General features: G+C 44.4%; 1 protein-coding gene across 6 annotated transcripts in view; it reads left to right on the forward strand.

Annotated features, from left to right (window-relative positions):
* ltbp4 (latent transforming growth factor beta binding protein 4) overlaps positions 1–17,240 on the forward strand; it is a 71,325-nt gene extending 54,085 nt beyond the window's left edge. For 5 of the 6 annotated variants that reach the window (XM_085244478.1, XM_085244480.1, XM_085244479.1 and 2 more), the window contains 22 exons: positions 442–567; positions 828–941; positions 1,211–1,330; positions 2,251–2,364; positions 2,455–2,574; positions 2,834–2,953; positions 3,293–3,418; positions 3,541–3,666; positions 3,985–4,107; positions 4,620–4,751; positions 4,895–5,020; positions 5,527–5,670; positions 6,462–6,725; positions 6,831–6,902; positions 7,225–7,353; positions 7,445–7,585; positions 7,805–7,957; positions 10,419–10,517; positions 10,612–10,771; positions 10,845–11,131; positions 11,319–11,471; positions 11,695–17,240. In XM_085244478.1, the coding sequence (XP_085100604.1) occupies positions 442–567; positions 828–941; positions 1,211–1,330; positions 2,251–2,364; positions 2,455–2,574; positions 2,834–2,953; positions 3,293–3,418; positions 3,541–3,666; positions 3,985–4,107; positions 4,620–4,751; positions 4,895–5,020; positions 5,527–5,670; positions 6,462–6,725; positions 6,831–6,902; positions 7,225–7,353; positions 7,445–7,585; positions 7,805–7,957; positions 10,419–10,517; positions 10,612–10,771; positions 10,845–11,131; positions 11,319–11,471; positions 11,695–11,837 (3,092 nt within the window). In that variant the 3' untranslated portion in view covers positions 11,838–17,240. The remainder of the gene's footprint in view (positions 1–441; positions 568–827; positions 942–1,210; positions 1,331–2,250; positions 2,365–2,454; positions 2,575–2,833; positions 2,954–3,292; positions 3,419–3,540; positions 3,667–3,984; positions 4,108–4,619; positions 4,752–4,894; positions 5,021–5,526; positions 5,671–6,461; positions 6,726–6,830; positions 6,903–7,224; positions 7,354–7,444; positions 7,586–7,804; positions 7,958–10,418; positions 10,518–10,611; positions 10,772–10,844; positions 11,132–11,318; positions 11,472–11,694) is intronic. The other variant, XM_085244482.1, reaches the window with a different exon arrangement.
* The last annotated feature ends 1,804 nt before the right edge of the window (positions 17,241–19,044 follow it).

A 19,044-nucleotide genomic window follows, 5' to 3' on the forward strand; every position in this document is an offset into this window, starting at 1 on the left:
GAGATATGAACACGTGAATCCTTCAGCCCTGCTTGAAAATGTCAGCTGACTGAGAGTTTGTAACAATACGATCTGTAGCAGTAACAGTTACTACATATCAAAACAAATAAAGATGAACTTATTGAAAGTCATCATATTGTATCACATCATGTTTATTATAGAAAAATATTTCTGCATTATTTAACAGATATTTTACAATAACAGTAATTTTTATTTTACAAATAAACAAATGCAACATAATTTGAATAGATTTTGTTTATTTTACATTCAATATTTTCCTTATTGTCTTTTCCGTGGATAGTTTCCAAACATGTTTTGTGTATATGTACACACAGAAACTGAATGTTGTATTTGTTCAGTTGTTTTTTAATGTTTTTATAATGATAATAATGTGTGTGTGTGTGTGTGTGTGTGTGTGTGTGTGTGTGTGTGTGTGTGTAGATGTGAACGAGTGTTTGCAGTCTCCAGCTGTGTGTTCAGTAGGAGAGTGTGTGAACAGCATTGGAAGCTACAGATGTGTGTGTCCATCTGGATACAGAAGCAACAGCCAGCAGACCAGTTGCCAAGGTGACGGCCACTTCCTGTCTTTTTTAAAGCGTTTTCATGTTTGTTTTCCTGCCCGGTGACAGCCGTGAGACGCTTCAGCACGTCTGCACAGTCTGGACCTTTAAGATCGCAACATAAGCACGAGCTATGTAACCACATCACGGAAAATATGACTGGAAAACATGATGCCAGAAAATAAAACTCTGGAACCTTTTTATTGAAATGTTGGAAAAACTGGCATAAATCAGAACATGTTAGTAAAGGTTTGTTTGGCTCCTCAGACATCGACGAGTGCCGGCAGAATCCCTGTGTTAACGGTCGCTGTGACAACACGGCGGGCAGCTACAGGTGCATCTGTCGGCTTGGTTACAGGCTCGTTGGCAACACCTGCACAGGTGAAGGGCCGCCATGGCTCAGCTTAATTCATTTCTATTTTAGAGATGACTTCCAGACAGCCTCACACGGTTCAGAAAAGCTGCACTCTCACGTTAAACGTGTGCAGACTGCTCTAAACACTCAGTTTACAGGAGTTTTTTCAACTCGTGGGTTTGTATGATGTCATAGAGAGTCAGTCAGCCAATCAGAAGACAGCTGGCCTTAATCATCTGTCTAAAACTGACTGATAAATCTGCTATAAATGACATCACTGATGTGTGTGTGTCAGATGTGGATGAGTGTGCCGACCCTCTGCAGTGTCCGGGTCAGGAGTGTGTGAACGCTCCGGGCTCGTACCGCTGTGTTTCCTGCCCGCCGGGACACGGACTGCTCAACAACGTCTGCAGAGGTAAACAAATATGTTATAATATATTAATAATTATTTTCATTTAAATAGTTCAATGAAAACATCTAGTTGATTTTTTTCATTAGAAAATACAATTTTACAATTAGCAGTATAGTTGAAAAATATCAGAAAAGAATTCTTAGTAAACTCTATAAAAACGTCTCTCAGCTGCTGTTTCATTCAGACGCTGTCGTCCTGCCGTTCAACTATTATGGTTATAAACTATTACAAAGCCTTTAAGCATTAATATTCATATTTTCCCAAACTGAATAGATATTAGTAAATATGTTACTTATATTCATATAAAAGTCAAAATGTGAAAAGATAAATATAGAATAAAATCTAAATTAAATAAAGTATCAGTAAAATAATAGTGCATCAGAATGTTTTTGTTTTGTGTGATAGATGCTGCTGAGCTCTAATAAAAATAAAAAAGATTTGAAAATGTTTGTAAACTATGAAAGTATCCCAAAAATTTAAAAAAAATACTAACATGTAATTAAGAAGGTAGAGCGGTCGCCCAATGATCAGAAGGTCGTGGGTTCAAATCCACCGAATGGCTATCCTGAGGTACCCCTGAGCGAGGTACACACTGCTCCCGGGCGCTGGGCGAATGGGTTAAATGCAGGACTACAGACGACGCCCACGTGTTTAAAAAACAGCATATTTGAACATTGTTTCTCTGTTTGTAATTGTTTTGTTCTTTTTTATTAACTCATTCACTGCCATTGACGTCTATAGCCGTCAATTGCAGTGAATGAGTTAATGGGTTTAACTCATTCACTGCCAATGGCTGGCAGTGAATGAGTTAAAAAATGGATCCTGAACTGTCAGTGACTGAAAAACCAAAAACCTTTCCTTCCTCCTGAAACTCGCTGACGTTCCCGTTTGTTTACGTTTCCTCTTTCTCGCTGTGCCTTCAGACGTCGACGAGTGTCGTCAGAATCCCTGCTCCAACGGCCGCTGTGAAAACACGCCGGGGAGCTACCACTGTGTCTGTCACCATGGTTACAAGCCCCAGAACAACACCTGCACAGGTACACATCACAGATAGTTAGTGATGTAAATGTTAGTTTGTTTGTATGACGTCACTCTGTGTGTGTGTGTGTGTGTGTGTGTGTGTGCAGACGTGGATGAGTGTGCAGAGCCATCTCAGTGTCCTGGGCAGATGTGTGTGAACTCTGTGGGCTCGTACAGATGTGTTTCCTGCAGAGCAGGATTCAGACTGACCGACAGACAGTGCACAGGTACACACACACACACTCGTTTTCATATCGTAGTGAGGACATCTCCTTGCCGTGCTTTCCCTAACCCTCAGCCTAACCTGACTGTAACCCTGACACTAAAACCACAATTAGATTCTTAAAAGTGTCGTAAAATTCGTGGGGACTTTGTCCCTGTAAGGGCTGTTGGTCCCCACAAGTATAGTTTCTGTCCTCACAAAGATGTCTAAACACACACACACACACACACACACACACACACACACACACACTCTGTGTGCAGATATAAACGAGTGTGAGGACGGCGACTCCTGTCCCGGTCAGCGGTGCGTGAACACTGAAGGCTCCTACAGGTGTGTGGACTGTCGGCAGGGATACCACAGCGTGGATGGAGTGTGTACAGGTACACACACACACACACACACACACAGGAGCTGAGCCTGTTTAGAAATCAACATTATGTTTAGACTCATCACCGTTTCATCATCCGTCCATCCTCAGCTTGCAGTGGCAGAAGGCGGAGCCTCTGAGCAAATCAGTTAGGAAAGGCCGATCAATTTTCAATTCAATTCAATTCAATCCAGTTTTATTTACACAGCGCCAAATCACAACAACAGTCGCCTCAAGGTGCTTTATATTGTACAGTAGATCGTACAATGATACATACAGAGAAAAACCCAACAATCACATGACCCCCTGTGAGCAGCAGCGATCAATGATGATGTCACTCTCTGTGCTGCAGACATAGACGAGTGTGCGAGCGGCAGGGTGTGTGAGGCAGAACGGGTCTGTGTGAACACCGTCGGCTCGTTCAGGTGCGACTGTGCGCCCGGGTATCGAACCTCCAGCCTGGGAAGGCAGTGCAGAGGTGAGGTCGCTCTCTGCTAGTTAAATATAACTTTACCAGATGTGGGTGGTGATGAGGCGCCCTCGTACAGAACGGTGCGTTAAACAGATCATTTTAATGTGTGTGTGTGTGTGTGTCCTCAGACATTAACGAGTGTTTGGAGGGAGATTTCTGTTTCTCCAGAGGAGAGTGTGTGAACACGCCTGGATCCTACACGTGTGTGTGCTCGCAGGGATTCACGCTGACTGAGAACCGGACGGCCTGCCTCGGTGAGTCCCGCCGATCAAACGGGGAACGTTTATCAGGACGCTTCTTTGGGTTTGTGCGCACGTCCGTATTCAGATGTTTAAGTATTTCATTTAATACCACAGCAGCCTCATGACCGTCGCAGGAAAGCAGGACTGATGTCGGAGCTGTTGTGTTGTCGGATATATTACAGTCAGGTCAAAAATCTTTTACACCTGTGCAGTCAGCGATGGCCTGCAGAGCCCGCAGACATCACTGCATGCTGCGTGAGATGCTCTGCAGGCCTTCGGCTGCTGCCTGTTTGTGGCTCTTCAGTTTTGTCTTCTCGTGTCTTTGTGCAGACGTGGACGAGTGTGTTAAGGCGGGGGTGTGTTCGGACGGTCGCTGTGTGAACACCGAAGGCTCGTTCCAGTGCGACTGTCAAATTGGCTTCACCACCAACCCCGAGGGGACTGCCTGCCTTGGTATGCACACACACACACACAAGTGTGACACCTTCAGCCCAGTTTAAGTAGGCCTGACCTGTTAATTAGGTCATGACCCTGCAGCCTGTGTCCATCTCCTCGTGGCTGCCAGTACCATCCAAAAAATAGACGAACAGATAAACTGATAAATGAATCGTGACAAATAGAAGAAGAATATTAAAATAAGTATTTTGACTTCCTGTCAGCCAAAGAAAGAAATTAAAATAGGACCAATGTATTCAAAGCCTTCATGAGGTGCATCATGTAGTGGTTCAAAGCTCTTCTCCATACAGTCTCTGTAATCTGACCAGCAAAATAAAATATCTTATAAACGTACAACGTGCTGCACATACTTGCTCATATATATTAACTGGACCCAGTACTGAACCCTGAGGTGCTCCATAGGAAGTGTTGGCCTCATGTGAATCAAAGTTTATATTACTGATGTTTAAGGCCAATCCAAAGCTGTGAACCTTGACGTCTAACGACCTCTGTCTGTCTGTCTCTTTCAGATGTTGATGAATGCGTCTTGTCCGGTGGTTCTATTTGCGGGTCACAGCGATGTGAGAACACCATTGGTTCCTACAGCTGCCTCACTAACTGTGAGCCAGGCTACCAGGTGAACCACGCTGGGATCTGTGAAGGTGAGTCTGAGCACATGTTACCGACGCTTCAGCATCCACTTAGAACAAACGAGGGAGGCCTCATCTCTGCTTAGGCCAGACGAGCCGTAGAAAATGGATGAACGGATGGACTTGACTTCCTTCTCGTTTCTTCTTTCAATCAGATATTAATGAATGTGGCAACACGACAGTGTGCGGCGCAAACGCCTACTGTCAGAATCTGTTTGGAACTTACCGCTGCATTTGTGACCAAGGCTTCACCTCCTCCGCCGATGGAAAGACCTGTGTGGGTACGTGTTAGAGCACAAGTGTGAGGATTCAAGGCTTTTGGGTTCTTGGGTCTAAAAAAAACCAAAAAGACATTTTAAGACTTTGGATCCTACAAATGTTTTTTTCAGCATCACATGTTTGACCCTCTAAAGCCTAACCTGTCGCTAGATTCAGATGGGTGTTTTCAACATCTGTAACTCCTGAACCATTTGCTCAATTGAAAGAATTCCAACGGTTCCTGAAAGCAGCGACGCTGCGCTTTTCAATGATATTAGGGTCATTACGGTGATCCCAGGCACGGAGTCACAGCAGCCCCGCAAAGACAAGCATTTTATCGGGCATTTGGCTTCTTTTAACTGAGTTTCATTATTGTTTGTTTTTGCTGTTAACTTTCTTGTTTTGTGTTATTTCCCAAAATTTGGACGTGTGCCTGAGATTATTGTTTTTTTAATGGGTTAATCTACAAAACAATCTAAACAAGGTTTATGTGAATGAAATGAAATGCGTTTGTGTATGTGTCTTTCAGATGTGAATGAGTGTGTGTCTCTGCCGGGTGTGTGTGGCTCAGCTCGTTGTGAGAACGTGGAGGGGTCCTTCATGTGTGAATGTGACCAGGCAGGTCACAGCTACGACACGGCGGCCAGACGGTGCGTCCACGCTGCAGCTCTAGGTAAACACATATGAGACTACATGGCTGCTGTGTAGCTGCTGCTGCTCACACGAGCCACAACCCAACTCCATCCCAGCCCCATGCCGTTAATAAGATTTTCATCTCTGTTGTTGCTGATGTTGCTGGTGTGGGGGCCTCTTCCATTGCTGAAGATGGAATAACGATCCTTGGACTTTCTTTTCCCCAACTGCCAACAAAAGCTGCAATTCCTCTAATAGCCACTTGAGGTTGTAGTGAGTCAGTCTCCTTGTTAAAGCATCCAGCTTTAAAACAGAAATTAACAAAAGTTACCCCTTCTTAACAACAGTATGAGAGGGGAATGATTTTTAGAACTGAGCTGACTAATTTTATTAAGGCTTAAAGTTGGCCTTGTTTGACTGACAGGTGGATGGTCACACAGGCAGCTGTAGCTGCTAGCTGTCTGCTAGGCTTCACCTCAGCTAGCTAGCATGCCTGAACTGAACCTCTCCTCTGTGTTTGCGCTGTTTGAGCTTTTTTAATGCAATTATTGGATCAATAAAAAGGCTACTGTGAGGTTATTGTACTAAAGAGGTCTGAGCTCTAGTTCTGCTCAGTGAAATTCTTGGGTCTGTGTCCTGGAGCATGCTAACCAAGCTTGATAGCATTAGCTGATATCTTGGGTCACTTCTGGCTACACGAAAAACTGTATTTTGAAATAACCGGTGATGGTCGCCAAAGATGACCTCGCAGAACAAAAGCTAAAACATGCCAAACACCCAAACCTGTTTGGTAGATGCTAATTTAACTTTCATATTCTCATTTTTCTTCAGAAACAGACATAGTCCGTGCCCGCCAATCCTCTACCACCACCTCCTCCTCCGCTTTCCACGCCAGTGTGGTGGAGCTGTCTCCGATGCTGCCGCCCCTTCCTCAGGCTCGTCCTGGCGAGCTGAGGGAGTGTTATTACAACCTGGCAGAGCGGGGAACCTGCAGCCTGCTGGCCACCAACACCACCCAGCAGGAGTGCTGCTGCACACTGGGGCAGGGCTGGGGGCTGGGCTGCCAGTACCACCCCTGCCCTACAGCATACACAGGTGGGAAAGCTTGTGTGTATAGTGAATGCAGGCCACCTATCAACCTATCAGGACTTCAGAGCTGCGCTTTGGTTCATTTTCTGATAAAGTCTTTCTGTGTTGCAGCTGAGTTTCTAACTCTGTGTCCCAGTGGGAATGGATATGTTACAGAAGGACCAGGAGCCTTCAGCTACAGAGGTACAAACACAGACAGACCTCTTTAACCCTGACCCCACTGCATTTCACTTCCTGACTGATGATGTTACTGGGTCGCAGAATGTCCGGTCGGCACAGATACCGTTTCCAGATGTTTTCAGATATTTGCTGTGTTTTCAGAAAGTTGGGAATTAGTAACCCAGAAGGTATAAGAGTGTTTTTAAAACCCTCAGACTCAGAAAGTCTGGACTGTAAAAAACAGGATCAGTAACAATCCGTACGTCACAACGCTGCAGGGAGGTACAGCGGACATGAATGAGAACATCTTTGAGACACGTGTCCTTTTTCGTGCCTTTGTTGCCAGATGTGGATGAGTGTAAGCGTTTCCATCCAGAGGTGTGTAAGAACGGCGTGTGTGTCAACAACATCCCGGGATACAGCTGCTACTGCTCCAGCGGATACGTTTACAACAGCACGCTGCTGGAGTGTGTTGGTACGCCGAACCGAAGCTCAGCAGCTTAATTTGCTCAAACAGATTTGAATTTCTGTGTCAATAAAGTTTTTTCCCTCCTTGTTTGTGTCAGATCATGATGAGTGTGAAGAGGAGAGCTGTGTGGGAGGGATTTGTGTGAACACAGTTGGTTCGTATTACTGCAGCTGTCAGCCTCCTCTGGTCCTCGACGACACCCAACGAAACTGTGTCAACTCCTCCGACCTCAATCAGGGTAAACCTGAGCTTCCTGCTTGTACTTCTCCTCCCTAGAAATAATAGAAATATCCTTTATTGTCCATCATCACGGAAACTCTGGTGTTCCAGCAGCACAGTGACAGGCAGACGCAGCATGCAGACTCACACAAAAGTCGAGAAACTATATGAATAGCTTCCTGCCATCAGTTTTGCTTTGCTTTCTCTGCTCTGGTGTTGACTTCTTCATGCTCTCCAGATGAGAACCTGTCCATATGCTGGCAGCACGTGACGACAGGCCTGGTGTGTCAGAGCGTTCTGATGGGAGCTCATATCACCTTCACAGACTGCTGCTGTCTGTATGGGCAGGGCTGGGGATTCAGCTGCGCCCTCTGTCCTGCCCCCGACACAGGTAAACAAAAGAACCACTGGAAACTATAAAAACATCTGGTGTCTCCTCAGGAAGGCTGTTAGGAAGACGTCGAGAGGTTTTATTGTTTTTATACCTCCAGAAATCATCAAAAGCTCCAAAGCCGTGTGTATTCAGTGTTGTAGATTCTGAAGCCATTACCCCGACGTGGTGACATTTACAGGAGAAGAATTTTAAGTTGTTAAACTGGAATTTGAATTGGGAAGCCTTCCTGCTGTCACCCTCTGTGGAAGCCCAAAGATGTATTTTAGTATTTAGTATTTATTTATTTATTTATTGTCATTGTCAAGAACAATGAAATTGCGTTTGGGGCTTCCATACAACCCCAAAAAAAGAAGAAAATAATAAATACCCCTTAAAACCCAAGTGTACATATTTAACCCAGTGTGACTCCAATGCAATAAGACAATCCTTAGCAATAATGTTCGTAGAAATTCAGACAAAGACCTGAGAAACATGACAAAATACAACAATGCAACCCATTCAATATTATTGTACTGTGAGATATGATATCAGATATGATAGTTATCTATTTAAGAAAGAGGGGGGGGGGCAGGAGGGGGAAGAGAATAAAGATATGATGCACCAATGCAGACCAGTTCATTGCTATTAAGAAGTTGGATATGGTTATTGTCCGTGAGAGGGGGGCAGAGAGTTCAGGAGCCTCACAGCCTGTGGATACAGGCTGTTGGCCAGTCTGGATGTTCTGGCCTGTATAGACCTGTACCTTCTCCCTGAGGGCAGCAGGTGGAAAAGGTGGCGCGCAGGGTGATGTTGGTCCCGCAGGATACTGTGCACCCTCCTCAGACAGCGAGTGGGGAAGATATTACTGATCTCTGGCAGACTTGTTCCAATAATTCTGCCAGCTTCTTTCACCACCCGCTGGAGTGCTTGCTGATCGGCCTTGGTGCGGCTGGGGAACCACACTAGAAATCCATACGTCAGAACGCTGCTGATGGCACAGTTGTAGAAGTTCAGCATCAGAGATCTGGGAATGTGTGCGCTCCGCAGTCTCCTCAGGTAGTAGAGGCGCTGTTGGGCCTTCCGTACAACTGAGGTGATATGGTTGCCCCAGGACAGGTCCTCGGTCACAGTTACCCCCAAGAATTTAAAACTGCTCACCCTCTCCACCGCCTCACTGCCAATGAAGAGAGGCAGATGGTTGTTATGGCCCCTCTTCCGGAAATCTACAATGATCTCCTTGGTCTTTTTGGTGTTTAAGACCAAGTTATTGTCGTGGCACCATGACTCTAGTTGTTGCACCTCTGTCCTGTAGTTTGTCTCATCATTGTTGGATATAAGTCCGAGCACTGTGGTGTCATCTGCAAACTTAACAATGAGATTGGACGCGCAGGAGGAAATACAGTCATGGGTGAAGAGAGTGTATAGCAGAGGGCTCAGAACACACCCCTGAGGGGCACCGGTGTTGACCACAAGGGTGGAAGAGGTGTTCTTACCCACTCTGACACTCTGTCTACGGTTAGTGAGGAAGTCCACAATCCAGTTGCACAGAGAGGAGTTAAGTCCCAGTTGGTGGAGTTTGGGACGGAGTTTGTATGGCTGGATGGTATTAAAAGCCGAGCTGTAGTCTACAAAGAGGAGCCGTGCATAGGTGTTCCTGTGTTCCAAGTGCTTCAGTAATGTGTGCAGCACTGTGGCGATCGCATCCTCGGTTGACCGGTTCTCCCTGTATGCAAACTGGTGCGAGTCCAGGGATGGTGGAAAAGCAGCTCTGATGTGTTTAATGACCAGTCTCTCCAGGCATTTGGCGGGAATGGGGGTGAGTGCCACAGGTCTGAAATCGTTCAGACATGTGACATTTGACTGTTTTGGGATGGGAACGATGGTTGCTGCTTTGAAACAGGATGGTACCAGTGAACAGGACAACGAGGTGTTATATATAGAGGTGAAGACGTCCGCCAGGTCCACAGCACAGTCTTTTAGCACCCGGCCCAGCACTCCATCCGGCCCGGCCGCCTTCCTGGTGTTAATGCTCCGGAACACACGCCTCAGCTCATGAGTGCTCAGGACCGGAGCAGGGTCGGTTGAGGGGAGAGGGGACAGGACAGGGTCGGTGTTCTCCCTGTCAAAACGGGCATAAAAGAGATTTAGATCCTCAGCCAGAGTAGAACTGTCGGCTGAGGGTGATGGTGTTCTTCTTTTGTAGTCCGTGATAGCCCTGATGCCCTCCCAGACCTGCCTTGGGTTTGTGTTGTTCTCAAACCTGGCCTCGATACGCCTCCTGTGCTGCTGCTTGGCAGTCTTGATGCCTCTTCTCAGGTTGGCCCTGGCAGCACTGTATGCCTCCTGGTCCCCGGATTTGAAAGCGTTGTTCCTTCAATGTAGAGGTCACAGCTGTAGTTTAAACATCCTAAATATCATCAGTTGGTATGATGACCTTGTAGCATATTTAACAGATTAACTGGCATTCGTCTCTCCACAGAGGGGTATGCCAGTATGTGCAGTTCGTTCCCTCCTCCGCCTCTTTTCCCGGCGACTTATCCGGACTCTGAAACGGAAGCAGGTCGAAGACGAGGGAGTGGTACAGAAAACTGTTCACATTTCTCAGTTTTATTTTGAGTTTGAATCTAAAGTCGAGTTTAATTTGACTTTCTCGTTCCTCCTCATGAACTCAGCTTCTCCAAACCTGCCTCCTTATGGACTCGACTACTTCCCTGTGATTCCCGGCAGAGACTACGGTCACTCCGACTATGATGATTACTCTCCAGCAGAGGGCAGCAGGTCAGGCTTCAGAGGGAGCCTGCCAGATGAAACGTATCGTAGGCCTGAGTACAGGTGAGACCAAACTCATGGCTGTCGCTGTTCTAATAATCATCAGGTTACGTTAACAGATGTTTGTGTGTCACAGCACTGGTTACTACTCCGAGGGAGACTACGGGCCTCCTGACAGCTCCCAGTCCAGACCGCCTCCCTTCCGCATTCCTCCGGACCCACGAGCTGACATTGGGCTTGGAGTCGTGCCTCATCCACCATCCAGGCCCGACAGTCCTCCTCTCAGCCTGGCCCCGCTGCCTGGAGGGCGCTACGAGGAGACAGAGGAGGAAGGGGAGGACAGGGCGTGGAGGCCGGGGCCGCCCTTCCCTTCTTTCACCGACAGGAGCGGAGGAGGAGGGGTACCGAGGAGGCTGTATGAGAGTGAGTCCAGAAACAAAACTTTTATTTAAAATGCAAAGAAAAATATAAAAACGTGTGAACATAAAGCGCTGCTTCAGTGCTGAGGCCAAAGGTCGAGGTGGACCGGGTCAGGCCAGGTGAGCAGCAGGTGAACTAGCTGAAACTACCAACACAGTGAAGCCTGCTTTCTCCTTCTCTCATCTCTCAGGGCGTTACGAGTCATACGCCAGCCTGAGCACAGCTGAGGATTGTGGGATCCTGCACGGCTGTGAGAACGGCAGGTGCATTCGTGTTGCAGAGGGTTACACCTGCGACTGTTACCAAGGATACGAGCTGGACATGACCACTATGACCTGCATAGGTAAGGCTGCAGAGGAGAGCACAGATCGCTATGAGACAGCAAAGAAGAAGATAAACTGTTAAAGCCTCAATCACAGACGCCCAGAGACCCGATTCACATTTCCCCCTAGCAACCAGCAGTTGCCAGGCAGTCGTCCTTTGCTGTGTGACCAGGGCTTGATGAATCACATTTATATGTTAATTTCCAGTACTGAATTACTGATTGTGTGTGTGTGTGTTTGCAGATGTAAATGAGTGTGAGGACAGCGTCAGGATTGAGTACCCGTGCGTGAACGCTCGCTGCGTGAACACCGACGGCTCGTACCGCTGCGTCTGCAGGAGAGGATACGTCATGTCTCGCAGACCGAACCACTGCGTGGCTGCTTAGAACAGAGTGCGCTGGACTGGGATCTGTAGGCCAGCGCAGACTGGCTCAGGCTTTTTTATTCTCCAGATTAGATAAACTAGACTTGACCAGGCGAGAATAGACTGGACACTAAAAGACTCTAGATTGCACTAAACTGGGCAAAGCTAGACTGGGTTAGCCTGAACAACACAGGGCGACGTCTGATTAGAGAGCAACTCATCATCCTGGTTTAGCCTGAACACACTTCACTAATGCCTCCACAATCCAGACCTGAATACACCCTCCATTTGTTCACCTCACCTGTGTTGCAGGTGGATTGTGTTTGTTTTTCTTTAACTGGGCAGGTAGTTATCAGACACGTGGTAGTTTGGTTGGACCTGAGTGGTGATAAAAGCAACGATAAATCAGTGTGTCTGTTAGAGCCCAGTGTGGTTGCTGTAAAACACCTGGTTGCCTCAAATTGTGTGTAATTCAGTCAGAGTTCATACATAAACATAAACCTGAGCAGATCAACGTGTCATTGTCTCAAACCCCCGTAGGAAGCCAGGACTATCCTTGGATGGCCCCATGGATGAGTATTCTTATTATACTGCAGTATTTACTCCATTTGGACACGCATCTGTTTCATCACCTTGTGTGTGTGGAGTGCACAGGACACGGAAAATTCAGTGACACATAGCAAGCAAATATCACCTAATATTATAATAACTTTATAAAGCCTAAAAACACAAGGGCGAAAAATGTTTCAGGTTTAGAAACTCTGTTTTAGGGAACAAAAGGTTTGACCTAAAAGGGACCCATCATCATCATCATCATCATTATTGTTATTATCACTTTCATCTACATTTTTATTCCTGGACTCCACTAGAGTAGCTTTACATGACACACAGTGGCACATTAATCTTCCTCTAATCGGCACGAGCGATTTTGTTTCTGTCTCTTTAAGGCCCCCCTCCCTATGAGCCCACATTCTTCTGATTGGCCAGCTTCTGGAAGCCTGTTGGGAAGCAGCTCCCAGTGATTCTGGCTTGTACTTCCTTTATTCTGTTAGCTGACTCACTGTCGAAGCTTTTGTTTCCCTCTAACTCGTCACAGGAAACACAATTCGTCTTCTTTAATATTCAGATGTTTGTAGCTGATGTATGACTCGGTGGTGCAGTCCACTCCACAGTCCTCTAAAGAGTGTGGGAGTTGAATGTTCCAATCAGACTAAAGAGTTTATTAAAGTTTGTAAAGTTAACGACTCGTACCTCCTTGAAGCGTTGTGCCCAGTCTGACCCAGTCTAGCCCTGTTTGACCCCGTTTCATTTAAAGCACTACACAAGGAACCAAGCTGCACCCAAAGCCCACCAATACACTCACTGGTCACTTTATTAGGTACACCTCTGCGGTAACAGGTTGGACGCCCTTTTTCCTGTTTTAATTCTTCATGTCTCAACATTCCTGTAAGATTTTGGTTCATATTAACCTGACATCATCATGACATCATCCCAAAGCTGCTGCAGATTTGTCATCTGCATCCATGATGAGAATCTCCCGTTCCACCACATCACAAAGGTGATCCACTGGAATGAGATTTTGGGCTGAAACATTGGTTTCCCTCAATATTTGAGTACAGTGAACTCATCATCATGTTCAAGAAACCAGGCTGAGATAATCTGAGCTTTGTGACACGGTGTGTTATCCTGCTAAAAGCAGCCATCAGAAGATGGGTTGGACATGGTCAGCAACAACACTTAGGTAGGCTGTGGGGTTTAAACGATGCCACCACACCAGCAGCTTCAGAGGTGCTCTTCTTTATGCACGGCACTGTAACAAGCAGCTGTTTGAGTTATCGTTGCCTTCATGTCATCCTCCTCTGACCTCAACAAGTCATTTTCTCCCAGAGAACTGCTGCTCACTGGGTATTTCCTCTTTTTCCGACTGTTCCCTTTAAACACAGAGATGGTTGGTGGGAAAATCCCAGTTACAGCAGTTTCTGAAACACTCAGACCAACAACAACACATCACCTGTCTTACCCATTCTGATGCACAGTTTGAAACTCAGCAGGTCTCCTCGACCACATCTTTGCACACTGGGTTAAGCCGTGTGATTGGCTGATAAGACATTTGAGCTAACAAGCAGTTAAACAGGTGTACCTAATAAAGTGAGAGATGAATGTAGGTTTTCCATGACACACTGTCAGGATGTGGTCATGTACAGCAAAACAAAAGGACTGAAGTTGTCCTGCAGGTGAAGAAATGCTATATGTATGTTTGCTTTGTTTAACCAGCAGATTTGTGAAGTTCAGATAAGTCTTTACAGACGTAATCGTCAGCTTTATTTATACAGCTAGCTCTGGTGTGCTACAGTAAAAGAAATTAAAGTAGAACGATGTGTTCAATTAAACTGAGATTAAAAAGGAGTCAATGTATTTTACATATGCATTCATAAAATGACCAGCCTCAGTTCTTACTTACAGTTCTTACTCTTATTAGCATGAGCCTAAATGCGTGTTAGTGCGCAAAGTTAAAGCTAGTACACTCACTATGTGCTACAGTCAAAGCTAGCGTAACCTAAAGTTATGCTAATTAAAGACTTTAAATGTTAGCTATCAAGCACTAGCTAATATTTTGTTCTAAAAGTTACTGCAATATTTAAATTAATATTCAACACACCTAGTAAGCTTACTAATGAGCTATTAGCTTGAAAAATATTAATACATGTGTGCTCATTAGCTATTAGCACACTACTGAATGAAGAAGCAGGGAGTTTTAGTTTGACGCACTGTTCTACTTCAAAATAATTTTCTGTGTAGTCGCAAAAATACTGACGCAACAGTTTTAGAAGACTGCATTTAATTATTTTAACTGAATATTTGTTTATTTTCTGGCCATGTTTGCTAGCTAGTGATCTGTTAGCTGCAGGATAATAGGCTAGTTTTTTTTCTCTACTAGATATCCGGTTGTTCAGTGATGACGCGACGAATCCTACTTCCGGGTCTAAAGTAGTCTGCGTTTAATATGGCTTTTGTGTTGTTAACATGTTTAATGTTATGTATTTTCTTCTATTTGATCTCAAAAAGCTCCTAAAACAGTCAGTGATCACTGTTGACCTCCCTCGGCTTTTATTACCGCTAATCATTTATTTAAGCTCAGTTTTTAAAACCTTAGGATGTAACTACAGCCCAGCCCATGCAGCAGTATATGAATGACTAACCTCATATGTGGATGGATTATCTCAGTTGTTCTCCTGGCTGAAGTTTGGTCCTTTTACAGCATCCTGCCATGCGATTACATTTGTTCCTGACCACCGACAACACTCACGTTAACTTTTATCCAGTGGAAAAAAAGTTGGCTTGTTTATATTAAGCTAACATAGCTGTGTCGCTAGCGGTCACGTAGCACATCATTATATACCAGCTAGCCCAACTTCAGTAACCCTACAAACGTCACTGCTGTTTAGTTTTCTGTCTTCATTTATGCTGGAAGTGATAACAGAGCTGTACGTTTTAATTTGTTTCCAAAACCCCGCAGTCAGGACATGCTATATTGTATTTAGATAGAAGCTAGCGAGCTAACTCCCTGCTAACTTCTAACTCCGTTAAATGTCATAAATTCCGTTTTCATGGATGCCTGGATGTTAAACTCAATTGTTACACCTGGTAGAGCAGAACGCTGATCATTTTATTAAAGATGAAAGACTTTAGACAGTTTTTCAACTCTCAGTAATGCCATAGTGATCGTTTGATATATGGACCTGCAGCGGAGTTTAGGCCCAGACACGGCTAGTGACGTCAGACTGAACAATCGGATTGATTATTGAAATACCATGACAACGGGTTCACAGTCCCCTAGTTTGTGCCTTTTAATTGTTGATTTATAGTTTATAGCAACATTTATTAACTTTTGATATGTTAGATGAGATTGAAAAAAACTAACTTGGAACAGAATTTTTTTTTTATTTACCAAAGTACTAACATACTGAGTCAGAATTCCCAGAGTTCATTTACTATATTAACCAAAGTAAATATTCTGTCAGCCTTTTAGCAGTGAGTGGACTGTTAACTGTTAGCTCAAGAGCTAATTTATAAGCTAAGCTTCCCAACAGTTTCACAAATGATATTGTTTTGAAATTCAGATATGTACAAAATGTCACAGAAAATCTCCTTTGTGAACAGACATTCCTAACTTTATATATTAGGACAGTTATATGTTCTTTAGTACGGAAGAGGAATAGGGCCACTGTTTAAAAAAAAAAAAAATGGGCATGTCTTTTTTTTTCTTTTCTAGAATTCTGAGAAAAAAACTTTTTCATCCGAATAATCTTTAAACTTTAATCTCTTTAAACTTTAATCTCTTTAATCACTTTAATTCTGAGATTAAGTCAGAATTCTGACAAAAAAGAAGTTTTTTCTCGGTTTTTTTCCTCAGATTTCTAGAAAAGAAAAAAACAGGACGTGCTCGTTTTTTTCCCAGTGTCCCTAATCCTCTTCCGCACATTTCAGACTGTGCATTAAAATATTGGCTTTAATCTGAGCAGGTTTATATCACTGTAAAATTATCTGCTACCTTTTTCTAACTTTTAGATTTCAGTGATCATCTGATTCACAGTCTGATTCTATTTATTTGTCTTCATGTCATCAAATCTCAGGTGCGGTTCCGAACACGTCACATCTGATCGACGCAAATTTGGGGTTTTTTTGTGACAGCGTGATTTTCAAATTGATTTGAATTGGAATTATGTTTTGATAACCTAGAAAGTGACGTTTACAGGCATGTGAAACATTATAGTTAAACCAAACTGTGTCTTTTTAAAAAATGTATTTGTGTGTAAAAATAATACAAAAATCTAGAAACGGTGGTTTCGTGTGATGTTCTGCCTCTAGCCTCGAGTAAACACCTGCCTGCTAATACAGAGTCTCACTAAACTTAACGCACATTAATATCAGCAGATACATTTCAATTTGCCGAGAACTGCTGAGAACGTGGCCAGACTTTAGCTTGAACCTGTTTGTGGGAATACTAGCTGTTTTGCTGACATGTCTGTACTTTTGTGTTTTCCAGAACATGAATAGAAACTTTATGCAGTTTCCACTCCTGAATATACTGGAAGCTGTGCTCACTCATATTGTGTATATAATAATTCACCTGCTCACTGAATAATCTTTATTTTGACCATAATATTTCTGGCCTGTAAGAGAACGTGTTGATTGTGTTTTATTAACCTCTCGATGCAGTTAACGTGTTGAAGCGTAGCATGATGAACTTCCTGTTTCCTGTCTCCAAGTATACCATGCACTGTTCCACGTTTATGCTCACGTGGCACGTTTTGTACATTTTGGTCTCTGATGTTTGTTCACTTGTTAACTTTGCTAATGATTCACACTTTTATCACTGTTTGTATGACATGAAACGAAAATATATTTGCACATGTTTATTGAAACCTGCATCCGTGGTTTTGTTTCCCTTCTTTATAATCTGTAGGACAGGAAGAGCAGCTGGGAGCAAAGGTCGTGTAGCCCCTGACCGGTCACTACGGAGATATAAGCATTTTACACTGGCTGGTTTTTTGCACTTATAAACACTGCAGTATGTTAGCGGGTCACAAATACGCAACAGTGGTGAATCCTTCCAACAGAGAAAAGGAAACGCGTACCGTGAGCTGTATGTGAGGCTGGACATGAAGAAACCTCTATCAGCTGACTAATCAGAGATGGAGCTGGACAGGATGTGCAGCAGGTTAGCGTGATTAGTGTCAGGCAGAGAGGATGTTGGAGCGTGAGGAGATACTGATTTAGAGGGCTTCTCTGTACTTTAGACAGAGAACTCCAGCTTAACTCAGGGATTCCAGCTCAAATTTCCGACCCAGGATTTCCAACTTCATGGAGCGCATGTAACTTCCTGCTTCTGTCCTTGCTGCACTCTGCAGGCTGTTTGAACATCTTCAGTTGTCAGCCTCGCATTGCACACAAACACATGTCAAACAGTGTGTGTGTATTTGATGTCCTCTCGGTGACAGTGGTCATCTGTAAGGAGGATTACGTCTTAAATGTAATGGCATTCTTGTAGACTGAACTCTGATAGGTTGTTAATAAGAGGAGCGGAACCAGCAGCAGTCACTGCTCTGACTGGTCTGCTGCTGGTATCAGTGTCCTCCTCTGCGTTACGTCCTGAGCTCTTTGTTTACACTGTCCACTGTTGGGAAGCTGCATTAGCGTGTTGCTAACAGTTAACCATTGTTGCGGAGTCACCTCAGGTGATGCTCGTGTGCTGGCCGGCTTTAATCCTCCACCTGGCTCCATAACCTTAATGCCTGCACTGTGCGTGTAGATCCAGGCCTGTAAGCCACTTTGTATTATAGGCCAATCTGTCCACACACACTCTCACCTGCAGGCAGTATTAATGGAATTACAGAGGTCCACCCAATACGAGGCTGAAGCCGTGAGCCAGCGGAATATCAGCTTTCAGCCGCAGATCCTCCAGCGCTGGTTACACACCACAGCAGATATCCTGGTTCAGCACACGCTCAGTTAAGCACACACAGCCTGCAGTTAAAAGAAAGTGGAGAATAAAAGCTTCAACTTCTTTAATTCAAGGTTCAACGTAAATAATTTAACACAATATCAAAGATTTTACAGAAAATCAACGCAGAAGAATCAAGACCACAAAAATCCGAGAAACACAGAAAATCTCACACACGTCCACCTGCAGCTCCAACGCCGTCCTGTAGACGGTATAAAAGATGGACGCCATCGCCATGACGTCACCTGCTCGTTTCTGAACGAGGTTCAAAAGCTTGAGGTTGAGAGGTTGAGAGTTCCTGTAGTCTGGCCAATAAAACAGTTGCTGGACAACTGACCAACAGCCCGTCCAGGAACAAATGTAAACTTTTACAAATGACTGCTCAGCCGTGTCTGTACACAGCAAAATCTCCAGTGTTAAATTAACACTAGAGCGTGTCTATATGGGTCCACACCTCTGAGTGTTAAATTAACACTTTTGACAGTGTTATATGTTTAAAAGTAACCTGGTCAGTTTTGAAGATTAACAATGGCTAACACTGAGCAGTGCTGATTTTCTAACACTGGATTATTTCTAACATTTTGAGTTATTTTCCAGTGTTAGAAACTCAGCACTGCTCAGTGTTAGCCATTGTTAATCTTCAAAACTGACTAGGTTACTTTTAAACATATAACACTGTCAACAGTGTTAATTTAACACTCAGAGGTGTGGACCCATATAGACA

Source organism: Mchenga conophoros, linkage group LG14 (assembly GCF_057382185.1).
Source record: "Mchenga conophoros isolate Kocher_MC1m ecotype Shallow Benthic linkage group LG14, M_conophoros_male_GT1.1, whole genome shotgun sequence".
NCBI lineage: Eukaryota > Metazoa > Chordata > Actinopteri > Cichliformes > Cichlidae > Mchenga > Mchenga conophoros.